This window comes from Eschscholzia californica, unplaced genomic scaffold (genome assembly GCF_041429995.1).
Source record: "Eschscholzia californica isolate CP2 unplaced genomic scaffold, dmEscCali1.0.p SCAF_6, whole genome shotgun sequence".
Lineage (NCBI taxonomy): Eukaryota > Viridiplantae > Streptophyta > Magnoliopsida > Ranunculales > Papaveraceae > Eschscholzia > Eschscholzia californica.
The window spans coordinates 30624028-30647607 of NW_028238483.1; the positions used below are offsets into that span (position 1 = coordinate 30624028).

General features: G+C 34.9%; 2 protein-coding genes, 1 long non-coding RNA gene and 2 pseudogenes across 3 annotated transcripts; 2 read left to right on the forward strand and 3 right to left on the reverse strand.

Annotated features, from left to right (window-relative positions):
• Nucleotides 1–409: 409 nt before the first annotated feature.
• Nucleotides 410–943, reverse strand: LOC147533451 (agamous-like MADS-box protein AGL62 pseudogene; annotated as a pseudogene).
• A 4645-nt stretch (nucleotides 944–5588) lies between these two features.
• On the forward strand, nucleotides 5589–6410 carry LOC147533452 (uncharacterized). The gene is made up of 2 exons (XR_015228030.1): nucleotides 5589–5995; nucleotides 6074–6410. It is a non-coding gene; the product is annotated as an uncharacterized LOC147533452 (long non-coding RNA).
• A 1181-nt stretch (nucleotides 6411–7591) lies between these two features.
• LOC147533453 (agamous-like MADS-box protein AGL61 pseudogene) lies at nucleotides 7592–8281 on the reverse strand (annotated as a pseudogene).
• Nucleotides 8282–16413: 8132 nt separating this feature from the next.
• Nucleotides 16414–16791, forward strand: PSRP6 (plastid-specific 50S ribosomal protein 6). Its single transcript, XM_086650040.1, has one exon. The coding sequence runs from the start codon at nucleotides 16414–16416 to the stop codon at nucleotides 16789–16791; it is 378 nt and encodes a 125-aa protein (XP_086506166.1).
• Nucleotides 16792–17686: 895 nt separating this feature from the next.
• LOC147533455 (inositol-tetrakisphosphate 1-kinase 3-like) lies at nucleotides 17687–22598 on the reverse strand. The gene is made up of 10 exons (XM_086646830.1): nucleotides 22039–22598; nucleotides 21217–21298; nucleotides 20922–20954; nucleotides 19651–19771; nucleotides 19369–19461; nucleotides 18861–18980; nucleotides 18586–18762; nucleotides 18451–18506; nucleotides 18260–18344; nucleotides 17687–18065 (listed from the first exon to the last, which is right to left on the reverse strand). The coding sequence occupies exons 1-10, from the start codon at nucleotides 22227–22229 to the stop codon at nucleotides 17968–17970; spliced, it is 1056 nt and encodes a 351-aa protein (XP_086502956.1). The 5' UTR covers nucleotides 22230–22598; the 3' UTR covers nucleotides 17687–17967.
• Nucleotides 22599–23580: the final 982 nt, after the last annotated feature.

The following is a 23580-nucleotide window of genomic DNA, read 5'->3' on the forward strand; positions in this document are numbered from 1 at the left end:
AAAATGATTATACATTTCAAAAGTCACTCGACTCTCGCAAGTCTTGAATGATTTACAAATGAGGGGTTCACCCGTTTATAAAGGGTTGGGACTCGAAATGGATGGACGAGATCTACGTACTCACATGGTACGATCACAATGGTTGTCTACAAAATATCTGAGATATTTATAATGGAGTTCTCTAAATTCTTTTGATAATACATTCCATAGGAAGATGGAAAATTTTAATCTACAGAAAGCAAAAACTAAACATTTATCGATTTATTCATTTATATATTTATTTCATACAATACCCTAGTTAAGTAGGTGATGATAAAATTTGGGTAACTTATTGAGATATTAAACCATAAATTACAAAAAACATATCAAATTTAAAACCACCCCCATTGGAGAAAATATAAGAGTTTTCCTAGGTAGAAGCAGAAGAGTTGATCGAAAGTTCATCAGCACGGCAACAGATTTTTTTCTTAAGCTCATTCATGACATCTTTTAACTGCATCAACTCATCCAAACCTAATTCTTGCATTGGAGTTTCCCACAAGAATTTGTTTTCTTTTGCATTTTCCAATTTTTCTAGTTCCTCAGCTTTCTTTTTTTCATCTTCCAACATGTTAGTTGTTTCTAAATGTTGTTCAATAAGATCACGAACACGAAATTCTCGAAGAGCATCCACGGGAAGTGGAGCAGGAACGGCAATTGACGGAAAGTTTCCGCGAAGGAAACGATAGATCACAGATTCAACAGAAGGGTATCCGAAGGAAAAAGATTTCCCACTAGGTGAGAAAATAATGATTCCTACTTCAACACCACATAAAATGGAAAGATCACTTGCTTTCTTGAAAAGACCAGCTCGACGTTTGGAAAAAGTTGATAACTTTTTAGCATCACTCACTATTTCCTTTATTTCTATCTTTTGTCTACCCATAGCAGGCTTTCTTGGCATCTTAATGAAAATGAGAGAGAGTTGAGAGAACAAACATGGATTTTTGTTGATGAACTTGGAAAGATGAGTGATGGAAATATATATAGGATTTGGAGCATAGTTGCCATAGTAATTTTTTATCTCTCTCAAAATCTTTATGTATGGAATAATAATGGTAAGGATTTTCTTATTTTAAATGGATTTTGTTATATGGATTTTGTTATTAAGGTTAAAAATGAAGTGAATTTTGTTTTTAATGTTATGATAGTGACAATCTTTTGGTGATTTGATACATTATTTACATGTCTGTTTTAGAATAATTGAGTCATGAGAGTTGGATTCAACTATCCTAAAATGTAAATTTTCATAATCATGTTTATCATATTAGGGATTGGTTTAACAATGACTAGTAATAGAGTTCCTACTATATTTCCAACTTATTGTTTGGTAAATTCACATTAAAACTAAAATAACATAAAAAATTTCAATGCCAAATTAAAGATAAACAAATAATGTTTATCAAACGTTGTCTTGTACCACGACTCACACCAGCAGGGCCGACCCTTGTTAGGAGGCCAAGAGCGGGCGAAAAAAATTGGGGCTTCATTGGCTTTGGGGAATAAAAAAAAATCTCCGAGGAATAAAGATTTAGTTAATAAACATTAATTTAGAGACATATTTTTCTTTTAACCCCAAAATTGACTTGATCACATATTGCTCTCTATTCTTCATCTTCTCTCTTATGTCTCTCTCCCTCCCTCTCTCTGTAGAATTTTTAACTTCACTCTCTAGCTTTTTTAAGCGGTTCTTGCTGAAGTGGAGAAACCAGAGAGATTGAAAGGTAAGAGAAACAGAGAGAGACGCTAAATAAGCTGCTCTAAATGTTCGTATGTCCCATCTGAACCTGATAAATCTCTCTCTATCTCTTCCTCATTCATCTAGCTATCTTCTTTACTTTCTCTCTAACCTCATCTCTCTCTACATTTTACTGCACCTACCATCCCTCTTTGGTTCTTATAGAAGAAACCCTAGAAAGAAAAAGGGAAACGCCTATGCGAGAAATCTTGGAGGCCGAATGCTCGTGAAAAAAAGATAGAGGTGGAGGTAAACTCGGAAGAAGAAGAACAAGCTAACAGTATATGCGAGAAAAAGCAAGAAGAAATTACACAGGAAGAGTATGACGCATTATCGAGAAATTTTCTACTTCAATTGAAGAAATCCAAGTATAAATTTATCTCTCCACTGATTAAGGGCGCACTCTCTTCGCTGGCGGTGATTGAAGGTTTCAGTTAGATCTGTTATAAGTGGTTTCCATTTCATAGATTCATGGTCTGCTTTGAATCAATTTCAATTTTAGAATTTGTGATTTATGTTGTTAATAAGTCTTATCTTTTTTCTTCACTAATTCTTGTATACTGCCCAAGGTGACTCATAGTTTTCAAATAAAAATCTTAAATCTCTAAATTAAACCCTAACTTTGGATAAATGATGAATTCACAATTCTTTTTATTTTTCTTATAGGGAAAGAGCCAGTGAACATATGTTTGTTTGGAAGATGAAGAACTATGAAGAAAAGAAAGAGAGGTGGGATTGATCATAGTGAGAGAGAGAGAGAAAAAAATCGAGATAGAGGGTAACAATAAGTGAAAGAGGATGAAGATTAGGGGGCAATGTTTGATCAAGTGAGCTTTCGGATTAAAATAGTCCCCCGAAAATATAAAAGAAAATGGATTCTCTATAGAATTTATTCCCCGAAAATTATTCTTTATTCCCCAAAGCTGCGACCTAAAACTATTGTTTTCGAAAAGTGATCCATGTTAATTTTTAACCAATAGAGGAAATGATACAATCTAGCAAAACTATTTTTTGCCCACTTTGGCCGAGAAACAAACACTTCACTTTTCTGATTCGTTTTTATCACCCATGAAAAATAAAGATATGTATTAGAAGAAGAAATAAAGGTCATCACAAGAAGAGGATGAGATAAAAAACTAGCAAAAGAAACAACAAAAGAAGAGGGAGAGAGAGAAAAACAATTTAGTGTAAGGGTCTTTTGGAAGAAAACATACTACCTTACATTCCATGGATTAGACAGCAAGAATAGGGAGTTACACTATAAATGAATCAACTTAAGGGGCAAAAAGGCTACTGTTGATAAACTCGGGGCCCAAAAGGAATTAGTCACTTCTCAAAAGTCTTGTTATAAAAAGTCAACCATAGACTTAGTTCTTTTACCGACATCGTCCTTTCTCAGTAATTTTAGGCCAGTCTTTGGGGAATAAAGAATAATTATCGAGGAATAAATTTTCTAGGAAATCTAAGTTTTTTTGTATATTTTCGGGAGAATAAAATGTTATTTTAGTCCAAAAACTCACTCGATCAAACAATGCCTTCTAGTCTTCATCCTCTTTATCACCTTCACCGCAACAACTTCCCGCCACCATCATTCCGGCCACCGCTATGCCAACCACCATCGTGACCTCTTCTCTTCTCCTCTCTAATTCACTGTTACCCCCCTGTCTCTCACTCTCCCTCTCTCTCTCTCTCTCTCTCTCTCTCTTGTTGCTTTCGTTCCTCCTCTCTCTTTCTTTCGTCATTTCTTTCGTTGCAGACATATCTCTCTCTAACAATATTTATCTCTCTTTCTTGCAGTTTATCTCCCTCTCTCTTTCTCGGTCTATAAAGATCTTTCTACGGAATATATAAATTTCGTGGCCACGAAATCCTCGGGGAATGTTTCACCAGAAACCCTCTTCGATGTCAGGTTCCGACGAAGGGAACACTTTCCTTTGTCGAGGCCGTGTGTGTGTGAGAGAGAAAGAAACAATAAGGGATCAATTGAGAAACAGTGAGAGATTGAGAGGGAAACAGTGGGAAATCGAGAGACATAGATAGTGAGAGCAATAGAGAGAAATAGACAATGAGGAATCGAGAGAGAGACTTAGAGAAGAAGAAGGAAAGAATAAGAGAACAAGAGAGAGATGGCGCGAGACAGTGGGAGAGAGAGAGAGAAAGAGAGATAAAGATAGAGATAGATAGGGAGAGAGAAGATTAAGATTAGAGGACAATATTTGATCAAGTCAATTTTCGGACTAAAAACAAATTATGCCCCTCAGTCCATATTTATTGACTTAAATCTTTATTCCCCGGAGAATTTTTTTTATTTCCTAAATCCGCGGCCTAATTTTATTTATTCTAGAATTATGGTCCGTCAATTAGTCCAAAATAAAAAGCATATTTGGTTTAAGGTCCAAACTTAATATAAAATAAGTAAAAAGTCTATTTTCTTTGAATATCAACTAGTGTATATCCCGTGCCTTAGGGCACGGACACTTGTATCAATCAAATGTTACGAAATTTATTGTTATATTTTATTGAGAGAGAGAGATTTTTATTAGTTATTATTTTTTTGTATTATTTTTTTTTCTTTTCTCTTAAATTAGTTATTATTTTATTGAGAGAGAGAGATTTTAATTTCTTTTTTTAACTCTTGAAATTTATTTTGTTTCTTTTTTTCTTAAATTAGTTATTTTATTTAGGAAAAGATTATTATTTTTTAAATAGGTAACTTTATTTCTACGAAGGACTATATCTTAAATTTTGAGAAGGGTTTCTAGACAATATCCTTTATTAAAAAAGGATGTTTGTCCTAGTCATCGTTTTCCCTTCTGTTTTATTATATAGATTTTTGTCTACAAATACACAAATATATCATTAATGTGTTGATTGTTTAGTAAATGTGTAGATATGTGTAGGATATGTTTGTTTTGTACGCAAGATAAACCAAAGTAGTGTTAAACAGTAAGATGTATATGATTATTTACGTTTTGTTTATTGCAACAAGATAACGATGTCATGCAAAAAACGATTCATTTGGTGAATTCTAGGTATATCCAGGAATGATTTGTTGGGTGCATTTCAAATTTTTTTATCTTGTTTTGAACTTTTGGTCTATTTTGTGTAATAGTAGACTGATTGAGTTATTAAGGTCCATATTTCCATAAAAAATTTCTCAAAATTACCTATACCGAGTTTTACATTGTTCTTTTTCAAATGAAAAAACATATAAAATACATTGGGCAAAAAAAATCATATTTTTTAGTTTACTTTTCCTAATCTTCACACTACCTCACCCCATCTCCGGGAGTGCTACAATGACAAAATCTTTGACAAAATTCTTGACTTAATGACTCATTTCCACTAAAAGACAAAAGATTTTCAAAGTTTGACTTTGATCTGGACCGTTCTTTTAACCGTGTGATTCATCGAGTCAAAGATTTTGTTAAAGATTCTTTGTACACTTAGCATTTCTCATCTCCAAACGTCTTTTGGTAGTGTAGGTAATTCTGAGGAATAAAAGAAGAGTTAATTCCTATTTGGCCCCCTACTTTGTGACCAGCTTCTTTTATGACCCCCTATTTTTCGTAAATTCAAATATAGCCCCCTATTTTTAAGTTAATGCCCTAACTACCCTTCTTTTAAATCTTTTTTCAAAATTAAAATTAAAAATAAAATCTTAATTCCACCTCATGATCCTCTCCACCACACATCTCTCTCCACGTCACCTCTCTCTTTCTCCACCTCACCTCTCTCTTTCTCCACCTCACCTCTCTTCCCAACTCACCTCTCTCTCTCTCTCCAACTCACCCCTCTCTCTCTCCAACTCACCTTCATCTTCTCCGATTAATGTCGCCGGCCGGAAAGTTTTCCGGCCGGCGACCTTAAAAAAAAAAAAAAATCTCTCATCTCTCTCTCTCTAAAAACTCCGGCGAAGGGGGTTTCCCTTCGCCGGAGTCGGTCTGTTCTTAAACTCCAAAGACAAGATCTGAATTAAGCAGAGATGAAGCAGAAGATTATTCAGCGAAGATCGAATGGTTTTAGGTCGTGATGCTAGAAAAGCTAAATTTGAAAGAACAAAAGCTACTGCTCAACAAGCACTTAAAGGACTTGGATCCATCAGTAAAACTACTGGAAAAGTTGATTCTAATCAACTTTGGTTAAAACTTGAATCGAGATTTCATTCTCTTTCTAAAGATGGTTTGATTTCTAGAGATGAGTTTGGTGTATGTATAGGTAAAACAAAGTAAACCCTAATTTTCAATTCCTAATTTCAATTCTGATTCCAATTTCAATTTTGATTTTTGTTTTCAGGTATGATTGATTCGAAAGAGTTTGATGATCGGCATTGCCACACATACCATCATCGTCACCAAGAGCAACTCCAATTAAATCACCGGCAACTACCATCGTTCCACCATCATCAACCAAATATCTTGCATAATGAAGAAATGCAAATTCAGAGAAATCAACCAAGCTATGATTTAATTAGTTTCTCTCTCTAGAAAATCCACATCATCATTCTTCTCAATTTGGATCTCTGTCATTTAATTAGTTTCTCACTCTAGAAAACCCACATCATCATTCTTCCCAATTTAGATTAATGAACATGTTTGATTCATTATCAAAGAATTAAGGTAACAACGATCAATCGATCCATCTCTTTATCAATTTCGCTGAATCATTTTCTTCAGTTGAAACCTTGAATCCAACCAAATCTCCAAGAAATTCCGAAATCGGAGTTACAGGTCTTGGTGTTGTAGCAGCTATGGTGAAATTAGTGATGCCAATGAACCAATTTAATAAACAAAATCTCTACTTCACCCAGATTAGAACCAACCCCAAGATCAGAAGTGGTGAAGTATACATATCGAAGTGGTGGTGCGGTTGGATTACATAGAGAGAGAGGGAGAGAGGATGAGAGATTTTTTTTTTTTTGTTGAAGGTCGCCGGCCGGAAAATTTTCCGGCCGGCGACCTTCGTCGGAAGAAAGAGGTGAGGTGTAGAGAGAGAAGAGGTGGAGAGGGATATGAGGTGGAAAGAGATATTTACTAATTAAAAATATATTAATGGGAGGGGTACTTATGTCATTTACATGAAAATAGGGGGTCAAACTTGAATTAACAGAAAATAGGAGGTCATAAAGGAAGCTGGTCACAAAGTAGGGGGCCAAATAAGAATTAACTCATAAAAGAAATTAGAAGTACAAAGTTTGGAGATACATTAGAAGCCTATTAGTTTGTGGAGCCAAAAGATGGAGATGTTAGTCAATTCCTTTTCCCATATAAAGTCTTGTGCGTTTAGATAAAAGACTCCCCAATGTTTTTTCATCACAAAATTACTAATACTGGGAAAATAATAGTCACCACTTAAGTCTACATACGAAAATATAAAGGATAAGTTTAAAGGCGCCCCTCCGAAGTGTAATCGACTCCTACCTGAGGCAACTTTTAAAGGGAAAGTGTGTAGAAAAAGAGCGTCAATAACACTTTAGAGACGTGCCTTTAAAACTACCCAAAGATAAATAGGCGCCATATCCGAAATCTATGATAAAAAACATGCTCTAGACGGAAATTATAATTAGCACGAATGAGCAAAATCTAAGATTATTTTGTGTATATTTTTAGTACATCAAACCTTCATGCCCTAAATGCAAATAAAACCACAAAGTACATTTACTTTATTTCATTAAAATGCCAATTTAGTGACAACAATGTAGATTTTTAGATAACTAACTTAGAAACTCATAAAATGAAACCCTTTCTACTCTGCTTAATATCAATGAAAAACTACTACTTCCATATCTTCTTGTACCTGAAAATCTTTCATAACCTAATAAGGACTATTTCCAAACCCAAAACCATAACCATGAGAAACCACAGAATTATTGTGATGATGATGTTGCAAGTTTGGGTTTGGGCTGGGTTTTGCTTCATATGAAAATTGATCATTAGTTACTCCAGAAGAATTCCCTTGCAAAAATGAAGTTGAACAAGAAGAATTAATCAAAATTTCGTCAGCGCGAAGAGCGACATTATTCTTAAGATCTTCCATAGAGGCCTTTAACACCTCTAACTCATTTACACCTAATTCATCGGTCGGTGCCTCCCACCAAAATTGATCTCTACTTGCTTTCCTCAACTTCTCAAGTTCTTCGCCTTTTTTCTTTTCAGCTTCCAATTGGTTAACTAGTTCTTCATATTGTCTGTTAAGTTCGCGAACACTAACATTTCTATGAACGTCGACTAACGGACCGGTTGAACCACCATCTCTTTGAGAGCTTCCGGAAAGATAACGGTTAACAACGGATTCAACCGAAGGATGCCCAAAGGAAAAAGATTTTCCAGCAGGTGAGAAAACAATGATAGCAATATCAGCACCACATAGAATACAAAGTTCACTTGCTTTCTTGAACAATCCCGATCGACGTTTGGAGAAAGTAACTTGACGAGCGTCTTCTTTCTCAATCCTTTTGATTTCTATCTTTTGACGACCCATACTTGGCTTTCTAGCACTCACCATGAAGGAAATTCTAGAGAAAGAGTGGTTGAAGAAAGGAAGAAAAATGGATGTTTTGGGAATGAACTGATTCTTTCTCTTCTTCTTTTTCTTTCTTGCTCTATTGAGTTTGAGTAGAGTTGGAAGGGAAGAGATGGGGATTTAAAGGGGTAACCTTGCTACTGCAATAAATTTTCATACTCATACTAGGTTGTCAAATACTAATAATGGGGCTAATAATTTTCATTTTCTTACTTTACATAGATTTGTTTCCAATATGAGAAACTGAATTCTTATCTATATTCTTAGCTAGCCATGCATGTAAAATTTGAAATCAGTCATAGGAGTAAGAAGGACATTCTTATAAAGCCCTTAATGTTAGATTATTTTTATCCTTAACCCCACTTTGCCTATGTCAATATAATGTTGTGATTTGGACAGTTTACCATCCCGACAAACCTACAAATTTTGAATCGTATAACGTGAAAAACAAAATGTAAGTGACAAGTTAAGAAAGTAAATTCACAACCAATAAACTTAAACTTATTTCGACAATCATCAGAATAAAATTCTTGTCTAACAAACTTTTTAGACGCAGATTGCCTACATATTTTTTGCCTTTTTGATACGTCGGTGAAGCGGTTCAATTAACCACCATAACCCACATCCAGTCCTTCCATATAGAAAAGATATGTGAAATCTTGCATGAATGGACTTGTCCCTAAAAAAAACTATAGACAAAATATAACTTGTTAAACAATATTTTCTCGAAGTCAAAAATGGTAGATGCACAGGTGAAATGTGTGTGACAAGTTGGTACAGTTTCGTGTATTAAAAAATCTATTACTTCATGGTAAATTTGTCATAAAACGGAAAAAAATGTAGAAATAACATTTTACATGTGTGAGACCAGCTATACAATTGAAATTTGGTACCTAATATGAATGATCATCTTATGCCATATTGATTGTATTTAATTGCATAAATATTGAGTTAATTATCAGGAGTTACAAACTTTCCTGAAGTAAACTTCATTGCCAATACTAACTTGGATATGAGAATCATAAAAATTAAAGATATGAAATGAGTACATCCATATTTCTTTAATTGAAAATTTACCAGGTCATAGGTTATAGATTTGTCCTTTAAAGGCATGTTCATCTCGATTATTGTGGTTTTATTTCGGACAGGCCGGTGAGAAGATTTTTCTCTCTACTAAGATTTGCATAATATATTTCATAACTGATTTTGTAATGAATTTTAAGAAGAGTTAAATGGGGTTCTAAATGAGATTTCCTGATAACATAAACGATACACAATCATAGTGTTCGTCATCGATTTATAGGATAAGTTGTAAACCAGTGGACTCTTCGCGTGTGTTATTCGAGAAAGTATTGGAGGGTTTGGGTTTGAATATATGCCGAGTATGGACTTATAGCCCAAATTAGAGGTATCTGGTGTATTTGGGAAAAAAATTTATAGACACATTTTTTTTTACTATAACACACGGTTGTTTACATACACGTACGCCAAACATAACCCTTGTGTTTTTGTCACTAATAGTAAGTCCAAGGGGGTAAGCTTAATTACCCATTATTGAGGGAGGTAAACTCAATTACCAATTAATGACGAGGGGGTAAGCCCAAAAAACCCTTTCATCAATTATGTCGCAATCCCGCTCCTGGCCCAATATCACCATCCACACTCCCTACTAGTACTATGGTGGTGGTGGACTGGTGGTAGGCAGATAGGGCAAAAATGGTGGGTGGTAGTCAGGGAAAGGGAAATTTGGTCAAAATTTTTCGAAAACTTTTTGTTTTGGTGAAAGAGGATCACTCAATTTTTTTTATAGTTTTCATCTCCTTAATTATTTTTTTAATGTGCAATAACTTGCGACAGCTTTGCAACAGTTTTGCAACAACTTTACAATACATTGCAACGCTTTACAAAAAATATTCGGTTTTTAACCAAACAAAATACAAATATTTGGGTTTTTGACAAAAAAAATATAAAATTTGGATTTTTAACCAAAAAAATATAAATTTTGGGTTTTTCACCAAAAAGAAGTTTAAAATTGGGTCTTCCCAGAGGAGATTGGGCGGAAGACCCAATTTTAAACTTTTTTTTTGTTAAAAAGACAAGTTATATATATATATATATTTTTGTTAAACCCCCAAATATTTTTATTTTGTTTGGTTAAAACTCAATATTTTTTGTTTTTTTTTGATCAAATTAGGCAGTTGCCTTATTTTATTAATTGAATCGAAGAGTCTAAGCGAGCCTTATCAATAGCCACTTGAGTCAAAATACAAATAGGAGGTTGAGTTAACTCCTCGATGGTTACATGATTCGAATTAAAAATAGATTGCGCTAAAAAGTGTGCAACTTTGTTTGCTTCTCTTAAACAATGTGTGAAGATGCAGTTTTGTAGATGTAGCGCTTCCTTCTTGATCTCCATTATAAATGGCCTAATCTTCCACGGCATTTTATCTTCTTTTGATTTGCAAGCTTCAATAACAGTTTGAGCATCACCCTCCACTAAGAAATGGTATTGATGTAAATTTGATACTATTTTCATTGCTAGTGTAGCAGCTTTTGTTTCGGCTTCCACCGATGATGAAGCTATAGTTAACTTTGTTGAAGCCAACACGAACTCACCTTTTGCATTTCTACAAACTGCGGCTAGGGCTGCTTTTCCATTTTTATAAGCCGCATCAAAGTTTATTTTTAATTTTTCTGTTGGTGGCGGTAGCCAATACCGAATAGGCTCCCTTCGATTTTCTTCTTTATCTGGATCTGATTCTTTCTTTGCTTTTAAGTATTCCTGAGAAATGTATAGAGCACTTTGTATAATTGAGTAACTATCCGGCATCACTCCGTCGAATATACACTTGTTCCTTGCTTTCCACAACTCCCATAACACATATAATCTTACCGCCACAGTTTCTTCTCCTTCTTCTCCCTCGAACCAGCCGCATATTATATTTCTAATTTGAGTGTCACCTTCTAATCTTTGATTCAGTGGATAATTCATCCATGTTTCCCTTGCTAGTCTACATCGACGAAAGATATGGTCGATATTTTTTGTAAGAGTGTTGCAAGGGGTTCCAAGGTGTTGTAAAACAGTTGTAAGGTGCTCGAAAAATGTTGTAAGCGGTCGCAAAGCGTTACAAAATTGTCGCAAGGCGTTGCAAAGCTGTTGGAAGGTGCTGCAAATTAAAAAGTACTCAGAGAGCTGAAGACTAAAAATGTTTGACTAATCTTGTTTTACCCAAAATCCAAATTCTTTAAGGAGTTCTGGCCAATATCAAACCTATTAAATTAAAGAGGGTGGAAGAGAAAGAAAGAAAGATTAGAGAATTGAGAAGAAAAATTTAAGGGTCCGTGGGTATATAGCCCAAAAAAATGTTCAAAAAGGATTTAGGGTCCAATCTTCCCAAAAAATGGAGTTTTAGTCCTTTTGCTCTTGGGACTAAAAACCCTTAATATATATTACATAATTCCTTCCATGTCCTAGTCGTTTTTCGCGGGATTTTAATATGTGGGGCCGGGCAAAATTTTCAAACGGTTTAATGTACCTTGATTTTAGGATAAATTTAGGAAAAAATGGATAGATTCTCACGAAATTTTCTCTCTCTTCTATAATCTGTTTAGAAACAAAATCCAAACTTTTGCAAATCAATTTTCTCTCTCTTCTTTACAAATTTAATATGTAGATTTATTAGCCAAAAATATGGAGATTTATTAGCAACAAATCATAATTTCTCTCTCCTCTAAAAAGATTTGGAAATCAAATTTTCTCTTTCCGATTATCCGAATCAATCAGAAACCAAAATCCTAACCAAAACCAATACGTCATCACCACGGATATTTCCAAATCAATTTTCTCTCTCTTCTTTACAGATTTGGAAACCAAATCAATTTTCTCTATCTTATTATGTAAATTTTTTTTCGATTCAAAACAATTTTCTCTCACTTAACTTTCAGATTTGGAAATAGTATATAATTTAGGATCAATTTAGGATCAATTTAGCGTGATTTGGGGGTTAATATACAAAACATATATGTCACTTTCTCTCATTTAACTTTTGGTTTTGGATATAGTATATTTTTCTGGGAACATTAAAGCAGCATTTGTTTTCGTTTTTACTCATACATAAATACTCATCAAATACAAATTATGAAATAAATACGTAAATTATGTATTATTTATGACGAATAAACCATCATTTGTCAAGTATACAACGTAATTTATCAAATGTATTTGGGTCTTGTTCAGTAAATTACACATAATTTCTTTTACATTACACATAATTTCTTTTACATAACACATCGTTTACATTCCGTTACAAAAAAAAACGTACAAAATCTTCTCTTGTTTAATAATGGTGCCCATCCATGTTGCCCTATTGCTTGGAATGCTAATGGAGGGGGCCGAATATGAGGCTTTTCCAAGGAATCATGATCAAGATCCATTCAAGTGTGCATTTCTTATGAAATATTTCGAGGAGCCAATCAAAAAATCAAGTAACAAGAACAAGGGTATTTCAAGTTTGATTTGCTTATTTTGATTTGATGATTCTGCCTGGAACTCCATCTGTGATAACAAATGGAGAGAGATTAATACATATAAATTATATAAAAAAGTATATTATTTACAATAAATTACATGAACATTTACGTAAATTATATGTAATTTATTTCAAAGTATACAGGATTTTCATAAATCCGTACGGATTGAAAACCAGATCTGAAGAAAAAGTACGAATATCATTAGGTTTAAACTACATATCTAAAGATCTCTGATATGATGATTGATTGCAACAATAAGTATACTCGATTTATAGGAATTAGTAATGAAGGATTATCTCATCAATATCGAAATCATTAAAGAAACTTTTAGAGAGAGAAATACAATAATAACATACTCGATTTGAAACAGAATCATTAAAGAAGAATTTTGTTTACCTGAAAAACAATTAAGAAACTGATTTTGAAAAATTCTAATGAATATGAAACAATTTCTTTGTTTTAATGGAAGATTTTCAGTAGATTAAGATGTAGAGAGAGAGAGAATCAACTACTATAAACTGAAATGGAATCACAAAAACTTATATTGATTTATGTTTTACCTGATTAACTTGATATGAAGAGACATAAATGGAAATGGAGTTCTGAGCTTGTGTATTGGATTAGAAGACGAATGTTTGAAAAACAATCTAATGAAGATGAAACAAGATTTCTGAGTTTAATGGAGGTTTTGTTATGTGAATCGGATTTAGAGTGAGAGAATAAAGAGGTTTCGGTTACTGAAAATAATGAATCACGTTTCTTTGTTTAGAAACGTGATTGGAGAGGAAATGTGGGAGATAAAAATGGAAGAAGATCTTTATGGATTTTGAAGATAAATCAGTTATAATATATATTTCTTTGTTTAAAAACGTGATTGGAGAGAGAATGTGAGAGATAAAAATGGAAGAAGATCTTTATGGATTTTGAAGATAAATCACTTATAATATATGAAGAAGGTTAGATTAGGAATTATGATTTATTTGGTATTATAGGGATTTGTGTTTTTTCTCTAGATGACACCAAATGGACTAGATATCCATTTATATTATTTTTTGGTTTTGAAACCTTTTATAGGATTAGAGAGGACTAAATGTCTTATTAGAACCCGTTTTTTGGGCTATAAACCCAAAAATTCAAAATTTAAACGTTAATGTTTAATTTTATTATTTTATGTTGTGTTTCATGTTTAACTTTAGGTCATCTAGAGTTATTTTTGTTCTTTGCAAACTTCATCCAGAGTTATAATGGATCCAACTAACCTATTAACGGCTAACAAGTTATTAGTGGGGGCCTATAAAATAATATTATTGGACTCTAAAACTTAAAGTGTTGTCTCCTAAAACAAAAAACAAAAACAAAAAGCTACATAGAAGACTGGTGCGCCCGCACCCCCTTACCCACGCCCCTGGGTTAGAAAAGGGAAAACGATAAAGAAAATTATGAGACAGAACGAACTTGAGAGAGAGTGTGGGTGTCTATATTTATGTGCCTTTGCACATGTGATGAGATTTTTCTGCAAAAGAAACCTTCCACCCAAAACTGAAGAAGAGTGTGGTGTGTGAACAAGACTAGACCCATCATCCCCATGGCCGCAAAGTCTATTGTTTCAACCATGCACATGGGCCACGTGCAAGATTTGTTGTTCAAGCCCGCCGAAGAACAGTATTCTACTTAGAGCATCTCCAATGGGACACTCAATCTCTAACACTTAGAGTGTCACATAGACTTTTTGGAGTTTTTGTTAAAAAATCATCTCCAATGGAACACTTTATTAGACACTCTAATATGAGGTGGACACATTTATTATAGAGTGTCTAGAGAGAGAAACTCTAAAATGAGAGTGTCTACTGGAGACTCTCTAAGTGTTACTTTTAAATTTCAACCAATAGAAAATCTTGCTTTTCAACTACTTTTTATCTATTGAATTGAAGAAGGACTTGTGTATTAAGTATAGACACTTTAGAGATCTTTATTGGAGACCAACAAAAATTAGAGTGTCTCTATATTGACATTTAGGAAAGAGAATCTCTATTGGTCCTTAACAACTAGGACTTTTAGAGTGTTTGTTAGAGTGTCCCATTGGAGATGCTCTTAGAGCATCTCCATTGGGACACTCAATCTCTAACACTTAGAGTGCCACGTATTATTTTATGGAGTTTTTGTTAAAAAATCATCTCCAATGGAACACTTTGTTAGACACTCTATTATGAGGTGGACACATTTATTGTACAGTGTCTAGAGAGAGAAACTCTAAAACTAGAGTTTCTCTTTGAGACTCTCTTAAGTGTTACTTTAATATTTAAACCAATAGAAGTCTTTTCTTTTCAACTACTTTTTCCATATTCAATTTAAGAGTGATATGTATATTAAGTAGAGAGATTTTAGAGATCTCCAGTGGAGACCAAAAAAATTTAGAATGTCTCCATATTGACACCTAAGAAAGAGACTCTCCATTGACACTTGACAACTAAATTTTTAGAGTGTTTGTTAGAGTGTCTCATTGGAGATGCTCTTAAGATATTGATGCCCCAAACGCCTCGATCTAGGGTTACCCATGAGCGCCTGAGTCTAGCTTGATTTCTACCACTAAGTTTATCTCCATCAACAAAAAATAAAGGTGAAGTAACCAAGTAATTCCAAATTTTTAGCTATATTTATCCATTTATATTTTGAAATGAAAAGATTGAATTTTGGACTTCCAACGCTGGTGCTGCCTATGAATAGGGGTGGGATTTCGGCCCATGATCAGAAACCCGCCCACTCCACCCGCTTTCGAAAGGTCATCAAAACTCGTTTGCCCCATAAATTTTTGGTAGATGGAACCATTAGGTGTTCGATTTCGACTGGATATATAATCCTTGAAATCGGAAGAAGCCCAACACTTTTCTTCCTTCTTCTATTCGACTATGTCCACTTTTGTCTCTCCTGATTCTTGACGGCGAAATCTTAATCCTTAATCAGAATCGATGCATCTTCTCTTTTGATTTTTCTCCGAGGTGTTTCTCTCACTTGGAAGTGTTGAATCATTTGCTTCTCTAACTGTCTACTTTGAGAAATCCTAAGTCCCTAACTTTAAAATCGACAACGTCTATTTTTGTCACCAACAAAGAATTTTCTAATTGATAATCTTTTTTATTGTTTTTATTTTATTTTATAGTTATTGCTCAAGAAGCTAATGAAGTTTGTGATGATGTATATGTGGTGTTCGACCCATCGGTGTCCGACACGACCAACTAGAAAAACGAACACGAACAGGCATTTTCGCCATGAAAAAACGAAACACCCGTCCAGTTTGCTAGCTTGCCCCAGAAGACAAATCTGAGTTGCTTCCATTCCGTCTAGACCGGATGGGATAGTTGTCCGTGAACTGCCCGTCGGTCGGTACCCATTCCCACACCTACCTATGGATGGGGTGTGTTTAGCCGTTGTGAAGTGGAGGAGTAGGATATAATAGTTTTAGCACGTGCCAGTAATAGATGGGACTAATTTTCTTATCCAGACAATTGGTATTTGAGAGGCCGAGAAGTTGAAGTTGAAGTAGAAAAGAATCGAATAGAGAGGAGTGAGTGGGAGAGAGAGAGAAAATGTCAATCTCATCATCGTTTTTTGGTTCTGGGATTGTGGTATTGAACCAATCCAACACTAATTCGTTTTGTAATGGCGGCGGTGGTGGTATTCCAATGTGGAGGAAGGCAACAGGGACCGTAACAGTACCGGCGACAGAAGAAAGAAACGGACTAGTGATAGAATGCTCTTCACGACCACAGAAGAAGGCGACGGCGCACCACCGAAAGACAAGGCCAAAGAAGAGTCAGCCATGGGATATTAAGCGCGGACCTACTGTTTACGCACCTCTTCCTCCTCTCCCACCTGAGTGGACTCTCTTCTCTGCCGCCTCCGCCACTGAAACCACCACAACTGAATCAGATCCTCCTCCCCAAACTTCCGATGCCAATAACTAGGTTTTTTTTTCCTAATTTCTAGAGAGACCCAAAGATTTAGAAGTTTCAACCGTGTCAGTTAATTTGCTTATCATTTTGTTGTTTTGGAAGAAGGGTTCCTTGTTTGTTTAGTTTCCCGCTTTTGTTTCTCTGTCTGTTGTTCCCTTTTATTGAATTTTAAGTTCTTTAATTGATTTTCTTATGTTCATAATCTATATCTAATTTTAGAGGATTATTCAGTTTTAGAAACTTAATGTGTGTGTCTGAGAGTGAAATTATTCTTTTGGAGAGATTTTATGTACACCAGCTGTTCACATTATTTTCACAATGAAGGAGGATAATGCCCGCCAGCCTTTTGAACTGCTTCAACACTATCCGTTTTAGCACTTCACCTCACGGTTTTAAAGCCAAAGTCTAGGAAAAGGTCTGAAATCTCTTACAAGAAGCACAAGACGGATTAAGAGGCACAACACTTCGTCTCCCTTACTGATGTAGGATTAGTTTACAGAACACTGTGACATATGATCCAATAGAACACTTCGACGTAGGCTTAGTTTACAAAACACTGTGATATATGATCCAATAGAACAATTCGTCTCCTACTGATGAGTAGTTTACAGAACACTGATATATGATCCAATAGGTCGCAAACCCTTCCCTCAATTCTTTAGAGGAAATATTGGTTCAGGGGGGCCACTGCTGGCCTAATCTCAACCTCCGGCTAACGATCACCGATGAAACCAAAAACATTAACCAAGCAATCTCTCAGTAGTATTACTTCCATACCTAACAAATAGGATGTCAGTTGTCCACTTGGCATTTTTCTTTTGAAACAATTAGAACTAGAAATGGATACCCTTTGAAATCAAGAGTTCAAAATTTGAACTAGAAACAAAAGAGTTAATGAGAAATAAGATAGTAAAACTGGCAAAGAACGATATTATTAGCAAGAAATAAATACATCGAAAACAAGAGAAGATGATAGATCAAAGAACATGTCACCAGTTAGTAATACAGAAAAAGATTTATAAGTTGTGACCACTCATTGATTTCCTTCCTGTCTTCCCTGTGTTAAAAACAACTAATCTTCAGCTGCTTCAGCCCAAGACACTGATCACCCTCTGTACATATCTATTCAAGCATGCATTCTGATTCTCTTTCCCTAGGAATTACATCTATTGTAATCTCCCTTCCTCTTTAAGAGTTATTAGCTAATCGTTTCTTGTACTTACTCTGAACAAGACTCAGTAGAAAATCTGTAAATATGTGTTCGTATTCTGGCAGTTTCCCAAGTCCTGTAATACGAATACTGTGTCAGATATGAAGCATTTTGTCGTCGTAATGAATAGGAGAAATTCGAAAAGGATCGTGTTTATCAAACAGAGGACAAAATTTCTAGAACCAACTCATGGATAGATATAACCATTCCAATGGAGGAAAAACAGGAAAAGAAGTCAAAAGAAAAGAGAGAGAATAGCGTTTTACTTGCCTGGAAAGTAATTGATATCGATAACATAAAACCGATCTCTAGTTCCATGCTCTCGGATGATATCGATGTTAAAGAGACGGAGACCCTACCAGTAATACATCAAATAACAATCTTGAGTTGAACTAGACACCAAAAACCGATATTTATTTCTCGTAAAATACGAAACAAGAAAGAGGGAAATGAATGACTACCAATCGACGACGAAGTTCCTTCGCTAGCTTCTCAAGCAAAGGTCGTGGAGGAAGCTCTGCATTAGAAAAGGACCCCAACATCAATAAACGTTTAATAAGAGTTTACGCTGTAGAGTTTAAGGTTTAGGATCTGACCAGCAATACAAGGGTCTAGATCTGCATCATCTGCAGAAGCTGAAGCACAAGAAACCCTTGGAAAACGGTAGACACCAGGATTATTGAGCAATTCGCGTTCGTTGACATCAGGGAGAGAAAAACGTCGAACAACTTTAATAGCTTCTCCAACAATATAAACCTTAAAGAGAACACCTCCTACAACAACAAAAGTAAAACGTGGATCAGGTTAGAGAGAAAAGTTCAAGTCATAACATAGGTGCTCGTATATAACTTGAATGGTCAGACCGACATACCATGGTTAACGAACTCCTGTAGAACCAGAGGAGGATCGAGTTTTGATAGGGAAAACTGGTCATAAGCAAGAGAAAGTTCATGTGATTTTGCACTTCCGTCTACAACCAGTGGCTTTGCAACTGGAACATAATCAACTGAAGAATTAGTAGAGGAAGTACTTGATTTGGGACAATCATGAAAATTAGTATAAACTGAAGCAAAAAACATTACGTCATACTATCTTCTAGATCACTTTGGAACCTGTTTACATAGATATCCACACTACGTAGTTGGAGCTAGGGCCTAACTAAGCTCGAGTCCTGAGGCGAACTACATAGCTTCAACAAGTAGAATGTCACAAGGCCGGCATAATGCAGCTCGATAAAAAATCAGTTTGGGATGTCGACTACCTACCTAAAAATCAGAAATTTTCTCAAGAAAAGGTATGACATGGAAGCAAGTAGAAAAGGTTCATCGGTAATGCAGATGTACAAACTAAACTAGAGACAGAAAAGGAGACAATCTTACCAAGAGGTAACATCAAGCCTGCTTTAGTAACTGCATCAGGAATGGAGGATGGATCTTTAGTTATAACCAACTGTCGGGGAACACATACTTGGCCTACAACAGTATATACACATCACACCTCATTAGCATACTCTAAGAAGAAGATTTTTTTCACGCTTTTACTTTTATATATCAGCATAAAGATGTAGCATCATAACGCTTATCTACAAGCATACTCCCAAATACCCCATATGCAGTAGAATATAAAATTAGAACTTCCGTTCCAGATGCTAAAGGAAATACCATAAGAATCGGTTAAATTCAGGTCAGCCACATCCTGAAGCATAGATTGTCGATTGTGCACATGTTGTATGGCATCAGGAGGGTCAAGGACTGTGACCTCTGGATGTTTTTCCCCATAATCCTTCAAGAAAGAAAGGAGAAAAAAAGGTAAGACCACTGAACCAGAGATATATACAAATAAATGTAGAAAATGATAAGAGATCTTTGTATGAAATGAAGAAAGAATTAAGCTCGAGCAGTGAATCTCAAAGCCAACCAATTACTCTGAAACATCTGAATACTCAAATATAATATTTTTCTTATTGCTGTGCAGGCATTTTTTAGCCTGTGCAATGCAAAAAACCAAATCTATACAGCTCAGCAAACCCATAAGAGTAAAAGAGGATGCATAATCTTTTCTATTTTGATATTGTGTTTAGCTTTTCTACATCTTTCTCATGTGTTAATATCCGATAAAGATGTGGACTAGGTCAAGGTCATGGCTCATGACTCACGACCATCTCAACATATTTACTTACATATCGGCCTAATACATTTGACATAGTTATCCTAGTTTCCGAGAGTATGATTGAAAGTACTCCTTGTACTTCTTAACAAAAACAACAAAATCTGTAAAAGCTAATTAGTATCACAGCTGGATGCTAGGGAATCCATCACTTTTCTTCATTTTCTGCTGCATGCAATTTTTTTCCCTTTAATGGAATAAATAACTAAAATGACCAGATCGAGCACATATTTAGATGTTTCATCTTATTCTGACCATGTAAAGCACTAAACAGGTATACCAAATTACTAAACTGCTCTTAATAGCATTGATTCTGATGCAAGAATATCTGAAAGCTCTTTACGGAAAATGCAAAGGAAGAACCAGAACGAGTGTTCATGAGTACTTACAAAAAATTCGAACTCACGGCTCGTAAGTTACTTGCCCATGCATTCTAACATACTGATTAGCTGGTCAATGCAGGAAATAATCCTAATGAGAAATCTAGAGTCCTCGCACTTTACTATCATACCTTGATTCATGAGATAAAGAGCAATAACTCCGTAAATTATGTCAGACAATAATGAGTTTCAGCCTTTTGGAATATAATTACTCAACTTCTTGATGCATATTTAATCCCCTAAGAGAATCCACTACATATAAAAAGCCTGAAGCAAAAGCCGACCCACGACAAAATAAACATGATATCACATGCATCAATTGTTCCTTCAGCATAAGAAAAACTAAGGAAAGATGCAAGAATTTGCGCAACTTAATGTACACTAACCTCAAGAATCTGGGACCATTCCTTTCCTGTTAACTGTGAAAAACAAAATTACGAAAAAGAATCACTTAATATTGAAGTCACAAACTGTTCACTACATCCAGGAAATTCTCAAAAAACAAAGAACACTTGGTGTAATTTCAGAATGATGTTTTAATCAGGGTCAGAGGTCAGAATCACCATAGACATCCTATAGAGTTTGGACACGAAGTGGTTGCTCCTGAGCAATTATGTTTAGTTTATCACACGAGGAGATTTAGAAAAGAACAAAAAAAGAAATGACTAGTAATCTACTAACCTTATGTAGAACAATGTCAAAAGGACCCTGATCAGAAAGCGGTCTTTGTAGGTCAATTGCAACAAATAATATACCCTTATTCCTACACCATGATATATCGATTAGAGAAGAAATACATAGAAAAGTCAAACAATAGATAACTCCAATAACCAAGATAAGATCAATTAGATAATATATTAAGCTAATTCAGAGCTTATCAAATCTCTTACTATAGTACCTACAAATATCTCAAAGATAAGAATTGCACATAGAGAAAAAAAACCAAGAAACATCAATTAAATATTCTTTGTCAATCATAAGGTGGTCTAAAGACTATAGTATCTTTCAACACCAATCCAATAACATTAATTTGGATCCAAAATCACTGGGTGAAATCGCAAAATTGGGTCTTCTAGTTAATAAAAACAGAAGGTTCTATAACATGACAAGTCAATCAAACACTTGAGATCTCAATTATAGTAGCAGGGTGTCCATGACTCCACATGCCAAATTCCCTCCAAATTTATACACAATTATATACTTACAGATCCAAATTTTATGCACTGTGACCTGGAACTGGTTTTAAGAGCTAGAAAATTATTATCCAGTTTGTTTTCAGTAAAGAAACCAAGATGAAAACAGTAACGAAGAGAAAACCAGATGAAATAAAACCCTAATTCCTTTCTCAAAACAGAGTAAAAGATGAATTAATTGAGGATTTCTCTATTAATCAACGGGAAAATCTACTAACGCTACTCAATTTTAAACGGAGAATCAAAAAAGCATCAAAAGACACAGAAATGAATCTAAAACTTGAATTTCATTAAGGCGCGATATTTTTACCTAGCAAGGCCTTCGAGCTTCGGTTGCAAAAAGCTTTTCTTCTTCTTGGACGTCAAAGCGTAACCGACAATGAGTTTCTTCGGTTGTGGAAACTCAACACTAATCGAATAGGACTGTGAATTTTTCTCATTTTCTATTTCTATTGCTTCTTCTTCTTCTTCTGTATAAGAGATTTCTTCGTTGAACCTCATCACCTTCTAAAGCTCACAAATCAGATACTAAAATGAAGTAGAAAGAAAAGTATCTGAGAATTCGCCTTCGGAAATTCTTCCAGCAACAATAGATTACAGAACGTAAAAGATTTGAAGAACAGAAGAGAAATCCGAAAAGCAAGGGAAAATAGATCAGATAGTTGATTGCATAGAAACGAAACCCTAGAAATACGATTGATGTTTTCTAAGTCTTACTAGTAGAGAGAGAGAGAGAGAGAGATACTAGGGAGGAGGGAAGAAAGTGATAAAAAATCGGTAGGAAAAGCTTGAAGTTGTGGAGGAAGAATATGAGAGAGAACGTTATATGAGCAGTGAGGATTGTTAGAGAGAGAGAGACGATGTGCGCGTGCGAGAGAGAGTATATTCAGACGACTAGTATAGGGAGATGCAATTTTGTTTATTGAGAAACGCAATTTTTTTGTTAGTTCTTATTGGTGGCCAATATACGGACAACCAATTTTGTTATATAGACAACTATTTTATGTGGACAATTATAAAAGTTAAAATTTTACATGGACAACTATGTTTAAGGGGACATCACCGTATTATCTTTTGCTCAAGTCCTCAAAGAATTAATTCTTTTATTTTAACTCATCTTTTTCATAAACCCTAGACTTTAGTCTTCTTGTTCTCCTACTTTATCATCACCTACAAATTTGTACATCGAGAAATTTTAGAAAGACATTTTTGATCATTACACCAAAAAAATCAAAGAAATTGTTGAAGAATTTTTCTCACACATGAGTTGTTAGACAAAGCTATTCCAATCTATGACAGATTGGGTCTTCTTCATTAACTTTAGAACTCTTTGAAATCAAAAAATGTCTAAAGATTCGATTTTTGGTATTAAATAACAATCGTCAGGCTAAGACATATGAGGCTATGAACAGTAGCAATCACAACTACAGTTCGTGGGTTTTTTTGATGAAACACTAAATTGATCTGCTCATTGGGAGGTTTTTCCGAAACAATAGCAGTTCACTGCTACTGTTTCGGGTGTTTTCCTCGAAACAGGGGTACAAAAAATCACTACCTGCACGTCATGGGGGTACTGGATAGAGGCAAGTCCCCCATTTCGTTTTGCTTGAGAAGACATTCCTTCATCAGCAAGGGTAGGTGTAACTGTTTTACCTAGAGTAATAATGTGAATTTCATCACTTAAAGTAATAATGTCTTTACAATATTTAGACTGGCACAACCAAGGGAACAGATGTTCCATCAAGAGGGGTTCAATTCCTTCTTCTCCATCTAGTTTTGTCCTCTCTCTCTCTCTCCACTTTTTACAATGATATTATTCTCCACATCCGGCTTCATTTGTGAACAAGATGTA

Coding starts and splice junctions, on each gene's coding strand:
- PSRP6 (XM_086650040.1), top strand. CDS start 16,414: ATGTCAATCTCATCATCGTTTTTTGGTTCTGGGATTGTGGTATTGAAC.
- LOC147533455 (XM_086646830.1), bottom strand. CDS start 22,229: ATGAGGTTCAACGAAGAAATCTCTTATACAGAAGAAGAAGAAGAAGCA. Junction 19,772..20,921: donor AATGGTCCCAGATTCTTGAG/GTTAGTGTACAT, acceptor TCTTTCTTGAAG/GATTATGGGGAAAAACATCC. Junction 18,066..18,259: donor CGATATCAATTACTTTCCAG/GCAAGTAAAACG, acceptor TTCGTATTACAG/GACTTGGGAAACTGCCAGAA.